General features: G+C 33.7%; 1 protein-coding gene across 1 annotated transcript; it reads left to right on the forward strand.

The window, feature by feature from the left end:
* The first annotated feature begins 635 nt into the window (after nucleotides 1-635).
* On the forward strand, nucleotides 636-5,469 carry RIN4B (RPM1-interacting protein 4-like). The gene is made up of 4 exons (NM_001253044.2): nucleotides 636-942; nucleotides 3,787-4,299; nucleotides 4,789-4,977; nucleotides 5,072-5,469. The coding sequence occupies exons 1-4, from the start codon at nucleotides 937-939 to the stop codon at nucleotides 5,102-5,104; spliced, it is 741 nt and encodes a 246-aa protein (NP_001239973.1). The 5' UTR covers nucleotides 636-936; the 3' UTR covers nucleotides 5,105-5,469.
* The last annotated feature ends 7,247 nt before the right edge of the window (nucleotides 5,470-12,716 follow it).

Here is a 12,716-nt window from a genome sequence, read left to right on the forward strand (position 1 = left end):
TTTATTTAACTACATGAATAATAGTCCTCAAACATAAAAATAAAAAATTCGATCCTAATTTCATTTTTGTTAGAATAATTCTTACAACGTATATTTGTATGACACCTTGTTAGATAATTTCATTTTTTATTACATTATTTATTTAACTACAGGCGTAATAATTTTGTAGAAAAGTGATAACTTTTCTGCAAAATTATATTTTCAGACTTCATTAGTAAATAATCTTGTATAAGCCCGATATAATTATTACGCGTAAAAGTTTTTTTTTTCCTGAATATTTGATATGCTTCAACATGTAAAAATGTAACTCAAAATCACTAATTAAACCAAATTTCCGAATTCATGCGCATATTAGAACCACTAATTAATTTCGTGCCAATTCATACACGTGTTGAGTGGTTTTATAAAACAATATTTTCTGAGAAGCTGTTTTACATTACTCTTCCTATATTGTAATAAACAATATGTCTTATTGTCTATTAATTTAATAATCTCCAATTTGGACTTTCACTTGAACAAGAATGCACTCGAGAAACTTTCTCAATTGGAAGAAGTAATAGAAACAGGATCGGAGGCAGAGTATTTTCATATATTACTTTGAAAAAATCTTAATGCTGTGTGTGGACGACTTTGTGAGACAGAGAGAGATTTTGAAACAGAAGAAAAAACAGAGAAAAATTACATACAGGAAAAATAATAGTCAAACATTACCGGTGGCGCCGGTCAACGGTTGATAAACCTCTCTCTCTAAAGCTCTTCTCTCCTTCTCTCTCTTGCTTGGTCTTTGAATTCTGTGGAGGAGCAGCTTCTTGGGTTGGGTTCTCTGAGTTTTTTTACCTCTTCTTGGTTTGATCCAGAAAGGCTTATTTTTCTTTGTTCTGAGGAAAAAAATTCTGCTTTTCAATTTCTGGGTTTTCAAGCTTCGTGTAGAAGGAAATGGCAGTAAGTTTTAAGTTTTGTTTCTTTCTTTCTATTTTGTAATTTTTCATTTTGTTATGGTTTGGTTGTGTTTCATGTGTCTGTGATTGCTGTGAAAATTGTGGAGAAGGGTAAGAGAATCTAACCTTAGTTTCAATCTCCTACATTATTATGTTTTGTGTTTTGCTGTGTTAGGTGGAGGTTCTTTTTTCCGTCCTTTACATGTTATCTCTTTTGTTCATCTTCTGAAGCTTTGATATGGTTGACCAAAATTAGAGGCTTTCGTTTTTTGGTCAACGCTTTGTCTCTAATCAACCATTAGCAGCTTCATCTTTCTGCATCTTGGAAACATGGAGCAATCCAATTAGGATCTTATTATGAAGAGTTTTCTTTTGATATTTTTGTCAGCTAGTTTCATAAATCATGCTGTGTGTTAACAGTTTGGCTTAGCGTTGTGAATACTGAATAGAGGCTTGTTTTGGTTTCATAGATTTCTGACTTATTCTTTGTAAGGTGTGGATCATGTAACAACACATAAAATTTCTAGTTGGATGTGTTGTGACTTGTTGACTTAGTTTTGGTTGAATCAAAATATGAGAAATTAAGCAGCTAATTGAATTGTAGCTATGAGTTTGTTCTTTTGCTATAGAAATGACTTTGATGAACTGCGTTGTTCACATAGGAATTTGTTGCATTTGTTTCCTACTGTTTTCTTTTTTGGACTATAAGGAATTGATTATGCATATGGGTTTTGGTTTCTAAATGGTACTGAATGTTGAACAGTTAAGTGCAAACAACAGTCAATAGTAAAAATGTCACTTCCATGATTGCAGGATGGATAGCTTCCTGCTGTGTCAAAAATAGTCCTAATTGGTATAAGTAATTAAGTGTTACAGCCTAATTGTATTTTTCTCTTAAATTTAAATTTGAGTGATCAGTTCCTCAAAGATGTTCATGCGCTAAATATAGAGTTTGGTCTACATGTTGTTACTAACAAGTGACAGTTTTAATATTTTACCTTACAGGGATGAAAAAACAGGATAAGCTACTTGTAAACAGCTTTGTCCAATCTTTTTTCTGATAGTTACCTGGTGTACAGAATAATGATATTTTGATAGATCTCATTGAAATATATCTGAATTCTCTCAAGTTTGGTGTGGTATGTTAACAAGTTCCGAATACTGATCATATGACTTATTAAGGGAATTAAAATGTCATTAATTGTGGTTTTTATTGTCGAATACCATACGTTTTTTGCTTGAGTTTAGTAAAAAGAGAAAGAAAAAAAAAAATTTGATTTATTTAGAAAGAGGGAAATACATTAAAACTTGCGTTGATGTTGATGATTGATGAATACTAAATTTTCCACTTACAGCAGTTCTGTCATTTCACATGTTCAGCATGATAAAGCCCCATTAACAAAATAATGTTTGGGAATAAGTTGTTTTTTGGTACAGGAAGACATTTTTCTTAAGAACTAGGAACTTTTGCCTTTGATAATTGAAGGAAAAGCATTCTCCTTGAGTCCTTGAACATAATTTTATGACAGGCTACAAAACATGTTTGTATAACTTATGAGTCCATAAACACTTAAATTGATAAAAAAATTACAGTGATAATGTTTCATTATTTATAACTAAGAAAGCAAATTTGCACATATACAAGTACAAGTGACTTACTTTATTTGTTTGATGGTAAATTATCTCATTGTTGTTCCCAACATGTTTCTCATCACAAAGCATTTAGGTTTGGAGTTACTTTTAATGTGCAAATCAAACCAAGGTTTTTCTGACAATTTTGTACTGAAAAGGAAAAAATTGGAAAATTTTGTTAATCAGGGATTACAATTTGCAGTCAACAATCACTTATTTCATGTTAATACACTGCTATTTATGAAGATAACTATGTAGATGTATCATGATTAGGTAAGATTACTAACCTACAAAACTTGGGAAACTTTTGCAACAAATTTCCCAATGGTCTTTCTGTTGTTTTTTCAGCAGAAACACATCTAAAATCATGTTGCCAAAATGGCCGTACATGAAATCCACCATTACATACACATTCCTTCATGGGTGGAGGAACACCATATGGCCTTGGCATTGTTTTTATCTAGAAAGATGCACTAATTTACACTCTGTTTGGACAAGGAATGAAGGAAATAGCATTAAAAAAAAAATAGAAGAGAAGAAAAACAATGAGAAAAGGTAGATTTTTAAAGAAGAAAGAAAACTTGGGTTCTTTCTCTGCTTGTTTGATTTTCTATTTCTCTCTTGACTATTTCTTTCCTGCTAACATCTCAAGATCCAAACCGAGCATTAGTGTATTCATGCACTAGTGCATTGTATTGGTTAGAAATATAAAATTGTCATAAGTTGGTCTTATTGGGAAGATTCTTGTGTAAATTCTTCTGATATTAAGATTCAGAGCCACAGTTTTCTCTTTGGAAGTGATTTTGTTTTATGTTGAATATTGTAATCTGTTTTCAATTTGATATATTCTGTCCTAGAATCTTTTGGACTATGATCCTTTTAATTTAGGGGTTGAGAAGAAGAATCTTTGAGATTTTATTCTTTTATTCCTTGATACTGGTAGATTTGGTGTGATCTATAGCAGCTTCCAGAAAGTGTAACAGTTATCTGGTGGGGCTGAAATCATTGGTTATCAATTTTCTAGGCCCTGATCTGAAAGTAGTAAAATGTATTCCCATATGCAATGAAACAAAAGCAGCAATACTGCTGTTTTTTTTCCTTTATTGTTATTTGCTTTATTAATGACTCTGATTCTTGATTGAGTTGGAATAGGAGATTTATTAACATTTGAAACTTGTATTTATTGAAATCACTTTTCAATGTGTCAATTTGGCAGCAACGTTCTCATGTACCCAAATTTGGCAATTGGGATAGTGGAGAGAATGTTCCTTATACAGCATATTTTGACAAGGCACGGAAAGGTCGAACTGGCACAAGGATAATAAATCCAAATGACCCCGAGGAAAATGCTGATTTAAGTTTTGATAATCCATCATCTGATAACCTACCTCCTACCAGACCTAGAACTAATTCAGAGGATCAATCCGGAAAAGGATCACTGCATTTGGAAGATGATCCCAAGAATTTTATCGAATCTCCAGCTCGTCATGACAATGTAAGCAGTAGGAGTGGCAGTAGAAGCCATGGAGTAGGTTCTGCTGATAACCGTAGAAGACATTCAACGCAAAGTACTGGGTCTGAGTACAGCATTGAACGTTCACCGCTTCATCGCCAGGCTAGAGCCCCAGGCAGAGACAGTCCCCAGTGGGAACCAAAGAATTCATATGACAGCAGTCAGGGAACACCAGGAAGGTCTCGGTTAAGACCGGCTAATCGAGGAGATGAAACAGTTAGTTTTTTTTTCTGCTTCCTTTGTCTTACTATTTATGGCTTGAAAAAAATTAAAAAATTGCATATATAGTACCCAGGAGACCGAGAAGGACGTTAGGAGAAGTTAAGAGGGACTTTATGGTAAATAATGCTTCTAAACTTTTGGTCTTTAACTGAGTTAAATGACGTCATGTGATCCATGTAGCCGACCTCAAAGACCAGGATTCTTTGCAGTTAAAAAGCAATTGCAAGGTCTTGCAGTCAACATTGAGGGTCCAAATTTTTTTGAGTTATATTTTCTTTATTTATTTAATATATGTAATTTATTTTGTATGGCCAAGATTTGACACAGTCACTGCTGTGACTGCAGAGAATCTGTTTCCCCAAACTTACCTAGTTGGATAAGGCTTTTGTTGTTGTTGTTATAGTACCATGGATTTGACCTTGTTGTCTTGATGAAGTTTACTTTTGTAAAAATATTTATGATTTTGACATTATGATAATGCAGCCAGATAAAGGTGCAGCTGTTCCAAAGTTTGGTGACTGGGATGTGAATAACCCTGCATCAGCAGATGGCTTTACTCACATTTTCAACAAAGTGAGGGAGGAGAGACAAGGCGGGCCAGGACAAGTGCCAGGAACGCCTAATGAGAGACCACAACCTATTAATGGCCTATCTAATGATGACAAAGTCCAGGTATTTATGCTTACAATGAGATAGTAGATCTGTTAGTTTTGAGTTCCCACATTATGGATGATGCTTATCTTTATGCTATTTCTTGCTTCTCCAGTGTTGCTGCTTTGCGTGGGGTGGGAAAAAATGATTTCTTGGATTGGAAGTCTGAATGATAATATTCTGAACAGAAATGATGGTAAAGATAATGTTGTGAATGGTCATGAGGTGTGTGTAGCTCTTGTAAATATCCAAGGCTCTCTCTCTGGTCGGGAAGACATCGTTGAAGCAAATGTATCGCAACTACTCTGCCGTTTCTTCTCCCTTTTGTTTTTCTTTCTAATATAACCAAAGATTCTATGCGTGCAAGATTGTGATTTTTCTTTGTATTTTCTTCTTTTTGAGCCTTCTGTTGTGTTACTGTTATGCTTTACAATTCAAATTAACTGTATGTACCTGAGATATAGAGGGAGAGTGGTTATATAATTCTTTTCCAATGAATTGGTGGGTTGTGAATCGAGGTCTATTGTGTTCATGTTGGTGTTGAACTTCTCTAGTTTAACTGGGAATGATCTGGTAGCAAATTGTTTCAAAAAGTGATATTATCATGGCCTGTTTGTTTCAGTTAAAATAGATGTTATGTTATTAAGTAAGCTCATATTCTATTTGAATTGGTCACTTTTTTACCATATTAATGCACCCCTTTTGATTGCTTGAGCCTCGTTCTTCCTTTAAATTTTTTGGCTGATATGGTGGGACCACTACTTTTCTTGAAGACCACGTTCTTCCTTTAAATTTTTTGGCTGATATGTTGGGACTACTACTTTTCTTGAAGACCACTGTGGGAAAGTTATGAAACTTTCTTCATTCATTTAACTAATGATTACAATATACCTTTTTGTAATCAAACTTGAAAAGACTGTAGGGTTACTATCTCCATACCTAATCAGAGGACAGAAAAACTTTATAACATATAGACAAAAAAAAATAAAAAAAAATTCAATCTCAGCTCAATCAAACAATGACGCATTTAGTCCCCTACCTTGACCGTATCTAACTTTTCCAATTTACGTACCCAGTAAAGCAAAGCTGCTAAGAACTGAATTTGTTGAATTTGAATGATTATTATAAAAGTTAATAATTTTATCGTATACAATAATTTATTATTGAATGAGAATCTAAAAAAATCTTTACAAAGCAATTTTTTTAAATTAATCCATAATTTTAGCATGAACATATAATCCGTCAGTTGTCTTGAAAAAATCTTTGATGTAACTTAAGCACAAGTGTAAATATCACTAGTTTAGTTCAATTAAGTCCAAATGGATTTTTCTTCCATAAAAAACAAAAAGTCGATTTTGTTTTTGAAAAATGTCATGGTAGTGCCTTTTTATTATAGGGTTTTCTTTTAGGCAACTTGAAAAATTAATTAGATTATTTTGATAATCGATTATAATTAGAATTAATTTTTATTTGAATAAATTTGTTGAAAAAAGTTGAGAATCAATTTTGTTTGTATGTAACAAAAATCAGCTTTTACATAGTAAAAGAGTATTAAAACAATTGAAAGGAGAAATAAACGGGTTGGAGGTATGTAAGGATGTGAATTCCTTCTAGCCAAGCTAAACTAATTCCATGATAAATGGGTTGGAGTTCTGCATTAGTGTTAGTTGTAACTCCACAAGAGCCATAGAATCCTATAATCCATTGATCCTGGGTGTCTCAAACCGGACCTCCAAAGCCAGCTTTGCTTGGGTTTCCATGCGAGTATGGAGGAATTAAGTTTGTATCCATGCAAGTTTGGAGGAATTATTCCTAATAGGAAAGGAATCAACATGTCCCCCATTCCTGCTTAAATGATCAGCAACCAAGTTCTCTACACCACTCCTGTCTTTAATCTCAACATCAAAATTTTGAAGAAGAAGCATCCACCTGATCAATCTAGGTTTACCATTAGGCTTCTTCAACAGGTACCTCAAAGATGCATGGTTGATAAAGACAGTGATATGGGAGTAAAGCAAATAAGATCTGAATTTATGTAAAGCAAAAACAATCACTAAAAGCTCCTTCTCTGTAATGTAGTTAACTTGGATTGCATCTAAAGTCCGTGAAGCATAAGCAATAACATGAGATAATTTACCAACTCTCTGTGACAAAACAACCCCAAGTTCATAGTTAGAGGCAGATCGAGGCCGTACCCGAATCAAATAAACATGAAAATGCAGTAACTAGGAAGTGATCCTAGGTCGTTTCCCAACGAGCAATGACAAACCAAATGTTCATAATATACTTGCGCAGTAACAGTAACGATTGGGGGGGTTTGTTTGTTTTGTGATTAAAGAGCAGAACAAGTAAACTGGAATATGAAACTACTAATATTAAAAACGGGTTGTTTCCTCTGATTCAGAAGCCATTCTCTTATCCTGGGTTATGGAGAATTCGTCCCTAACAGCCAACCACTTAATCCAACCCTATTTCAATTTACTAAGCGAAAATCAACTTAGGGTTGTCAATACGTGATTAGGCACCACATACACCAGTTAGCCCTTCGTCCATTAAGCATGAACGCAAGTTAGGCTCAGAGGCAATTAATCGAACACGAAGCGTGCACTGATTAATGTTCACGAATTTGGGATAATTGGTGAAGGGAAAACTGCCAGGAAACCACATTACAAACGAAACCTCAAAGAGAGTTGGGCTTCGTCCTCAAAAGGAAACAACACCAGAAAAACTAGCCTTCCATAGATTCAAACAGAAAACGCAAATGAAACATGAAGCAGAAACGTAAATGAACAGAAACGTAAATGCACAGAAACATAAATGAACAGAAATGTAAATGAAACAGAAACGTAAATGAAAGTAGAAGAAGAAGCAAGAACGAAATTGTAATTAGAAGCAGAAAACGGAAAATTGCATTAAGAACGAAAACAGTAGCCTTAGAACAGAAAAACGTAGAAACCTAAAACAAAAGCTCTGAATAATAAAATAGCATAACAGAATAGCCTTTCACGAATCCCAAGGCTGCTATTTAAAAAGAGTCACTCAAAGTCACTGGGCCCTATTACAATACTCTGGCCCAAAACGAAATAAACACTGAACAACATAAAATAAAATTGCGAAATTTCCTAATTAGAAATTAACTATGGTAAGCGCTGCTTTATTTGCCCTCTTCAAGTCCATAACCAAAATCCAGATTAAGCCCAATGTTTCATTAATTCCTGAAATTAGATTAAAAACATCAAATTAGCTAAATGAGCCCAAATAATAAAACTGCCTGATTAATTGACAATTAAGACCAATCAGTAATTAAAATGGTGCAAAAAGGGTTTAGAAAATAGAAGAAAATGATGGCACATCAGAGGCATCACACATGAGCTCAAAGAGAAGCTCCCAATTTGGTGGCTGCATGATAGAAGAGGTTGTAAGCCTGTTCCTCAACTTCTCAGATGCCTATTTGTAAGGCTGGTCAACCACAAAGTGTATGTCCTTGTGGAGAAGCTTGGACAATGGTAATGCAATCTTGCAAAAATCCTAGATGAATCTCCTATAGAAACTTGCATGACCAAGAAAAAAACACACTTCCTGCACAGAAGCATGGTAAGGTAGAGAAGTAATAACATCAATCTTGGCCTTATTGACCTCAATACCTCTACTAGAGACCAAATGCCTTAGAACTATATCATCATGTACCATAAAATGGAATTTCTCAAAGTTAAGAACAAGGTTAGTCACAATGTAGTAGTCAAGAACTTGAGAGAGGCTATCCAAACATGCATAAAAAAGGAACCATAAACAGTGAAATCATCCACAAACACCTTCATGTAGCTCTCCAATAAATCAGAAAAGATACTCATTGATCGAGGTTGTACCCGAATAAAATAAACATTAAAAATGCAGTATCTAGGAAGTGATCCTAGGTCGTCTCCCAACGAGCAATGGTCAACCAAACATTCATAACAAATAGTAATAAAATAGTAACGAATTGGGGGGGTGTTTGTTTTGTAAATTAATCTGCAAGCAAATTTTAATTAGAAAATAACAGAATTAAAACATGTTGTTTCCCCTTGATTCACAAGCAAGTCTCTTATCCTAGGTTACGAGAATTTATCCTTAATCAGTTCAACCACTTAATCCAACCCTAAATTAAATTACTAAGCGAAAATTAACATAAGGCTATCATTATGTGATTAAACAACACATACACCAATTAATGATGAACGAAACTGATCATTAAGCATGAATGTAAATTATAGGCAGAGACAATTAATCAAGCACTAAGCATGCATGGATTAATAGCAACAAATACAGAGTAATTGGTGAAGAGGAAAAACTGATCAGAATTCAATAGTAATAACAAAACCTCAAAGAGAGCTGTACTTGATCCTCAAGAGAAAACAACACTAGAGACTTAGCCTTCCATTAATCAGTAGAAAACGAAATTGTAGATTGAAGCAGAAACGAAATTTTATTGCTACGTGAATAGTAAAAACTGGAATTGCAAAACCTAAAATTATTCTTTCTCCCAAAAACGAAAAAGCTCCTAAAACAAGAACCTTGGTGTTGTTATATAGGTTCTCAGCCCCAAAGCTTACAAATATGTTTTCAGTCCAAGCCCATAAATAAAATAAAATCTAGACAAGATAAGATAAGATTTGATAAAATAAAATCTAGATGAAATCAAATCTAGATAAGATAAAATCTAGATGAAATAATATCTAGATGAGATAAAATCTGGATAAGATAAGATTTGATAAAATTGTCTGCTCTCTTCAAGTCCAAGTCCAATTCCGGATTCAAGTCCAATTGCTTATAATTCTCCAAAAATTAAATTAAAAACAAAAAATTAGTCCAGTAGGCCCAAATGATAAAACTGCATAATTAATTTGACAATTAAGACTAATCAGTAATTAAAATGGTGACAAAAAGGGTTTAGAAATAGGAGAAAATGATGACACATCAGTAATCGATTACCAAAAACATGTAATCGATTACACAAAGCATTTTATGAAAGGATGTGACTCTTCATAATTGATTTTGAATTTCAACGTTCAGATACACTGGTAATTGATTACCAATATCTTGTAATCGATTACACCATTTTGAAATCAATTGGAACGTTGCAAATTCAGTTAAAAGCTTTTGAAATCAAACTTTTCTACTGGTAATCGATTACCAAAGAGTAAAAACTCTGGTAACTTAGAAAATTTTGAGAAAAACTCTTTTGAAAAACAAAATTGTGCTATGTTTGTTTTTTGAAAAATCTTTTCAATACTTACCTTGTGAAGTCTTCTTGATTTCTTTTCTTGAAACTTGAATTCATCTTCTCTTGAATCTTGAAATCAAAATTATCTTGATTCTTGAATCTTGTTGACTCAATCTTGAAATCATTCTCTTGATTCTTGAATCTTGTTGACTTAATCTTGAAATCATTCTCTTGGGCTTTTTGTCATCATCTTTGTTATCATCAAAACTACTTGAATCAACTTGATTCGTCATCATGAAGCTTGCTTCTACAATCTCCCCCTTTTTGATGATGACAACCCTGAAATCAAGAAACACATACACATTCTTTTTCCTAGTCGATCACTCACTTAATTCTCCATATTCTTCCCCTTTGTTTTTGAGTTTAAGCTTCACTTGAAATTAAGTTATTTAATTATGTGAGTTCTTGATTTAATCCCTATTTTCTCTCCCCCTTTGGCATCAACAAAAAGCCAAAGTGCGTAAGACATACATGATTTTTTTTAAAAATCATCCACATAGCATCCATTGTAAATCAGCCATAAAAGATTCTAAACTAATCATGAAGCGAGACATGAATAAACCAAATTAAAATGTAAACCACATAGTCATATAACATAATTCATAAATGTTCAGTCATACTAAGCAAATATTAAAATAAATACTAAATGTTCAAATGTCATAATAATATAGCCAAATACACGGCTAGAAATCAAAGTACTAATAATACTAGAGATTTATAAAGTCTAAGATGATGGTGGTGGTGGTGGTGGTGGTGGTGGTAGATCAAAGCATGTGCGGATGTAAGAGACATCTTCTTCAACCATGGTGATCCTTGAATCCATCTCATCAAATCACATGTCCACTTGTAACTCCAAAGCATCAAACCTTTCACCAACAAAGGTTTGAAGACCATCGAACCTATCCAAAATCCTTTGAAGAAGAGAGGAATCCTCTCCTACTGGTAAGTTTCCTTCTTCATCAATGGGTTGAGCACCCTTTTTTACCCAAGAGCCATCATGCTCTTTACGGTAACCAAAAGATGAAATCACAATGACACCGATTAAGAAGGATCTCTTGATTGGAACATAAGGTTCAGAATCAAGAGGGATATTAAAGTGTTGAAGGAAGAGAGTTATTAGGTGTGGATATGGCAATGGAGCATTTAATCGCGATGCCTTATGCATACGATATCGTACTAAGTGTGCCCAATCAATTTGTTGGCCTTTATGAAAAGCTCACATGACAATAAGATCTTCCTCAGAAACCTGTGCAAGGTTTGAAGATCTTGAAAGCAAAATACGCACAATGAGATAACGAAGGATGCGACTTTCAAAAGCCAAAGAACCAGCAAGAAGCCTTCCGGTCATATCCGTTTGGTTGGTGCAAACCAACCGGCGGGCATCATGCACAGAGAAATCAAATTTCCAATCATCATTTAGTGTACCTTCAAATGGTACACCTTCACTAGATAATTGGGTCAAGTCATAGAATAGGGATTGGTCAATGACCATTTTTATCCCATAAACCTCAGAAATCAAAGTGTTTTCTTGAATTTCGAGGTTAGAATAGAAGGCTTTAACTAATTCAGAATAAAAAGACAATTTTAAAGACATGAAAAGAATGAGATTGGAGTTCTCAAATGCCTGAATGCATTCAAAACTCTCATTGGAAAAGAAATCCATGTCAATGAATTTTGGATCGATAATGGAATGAGAAGAGAAAAGATTTTTGTACTGTATCCGTTGTTCTTCTATTGAGAACAATGAGGAAGAGGAAATGGAGGAGGGAATCTGCATTTCTTGAGCCTTGGAATGTCGTTGGCTTCGACTCGAAGATCCCTTGCGCTTCTTTGATGGTTCCGCCATTTGAAGGAGTTATTTGAAATTTCAATCGGTTCAAGTGAAAGAGAATGAAAAAAGATCAAGTTTGGGCTTTGTGGGGAGTGATTTGGACAAGAATTGAGTGAGATATGGCAGAAAGAAGAATTAGGAACGAGGGGTTTCGTGAGAGAATGAGGAGTTGCAGTTTTCAGATTTTGAAATATGAATATATAGGAGCAGGGATGCGTTGTAATCAATTACAGTATTTGGTAATCAATTACATCCTTCTTAACTGCCTGTAATCGATTACACTATTGTTGTAATCGATTACAAGAGAGCCTTTCAGCCAAAACTAAATGCTGAATGAATTTTGAGGGAAAAGGGATTTGAATGAATATCAAAATACCTTTTTTAAAAAATATATATATTTAACATTAAATTTTGAAAACACTTTATGAAAGAACCTTAATCAAGTAATTCAAATATCACATTCAAAATCATGCATAATCATTAAAAATATATATTATCAAAATAATCAACACAAGTATTGAAGAATAATGATCATAGACATTATCAAAATATTTAAAAGGAGACTTCATGCTTTGAGAAAGAAAATTTACTCAATCAAGAACATATAAACACATACTCACAATTTCAATCAATCAAGACAAACAAATAAAAATTTTGTTAGTCATCATA

Source organism: Glycine max, chromosome 16 (genome assembly GCF_000004515.6).
Source record: "Glycine max cultivar Williams 82 chromosome 16, Glycine_max_v4.0, whole genome shotgun sequence".
In the NCBI taxonomy this organism is placed as follows: domain Eukaryota; kingdom Viridiplantae; phylum Streptophyta; class Magnoliopsida; order Fabales; family Fabaceae; genus Glycine; species Glycine max.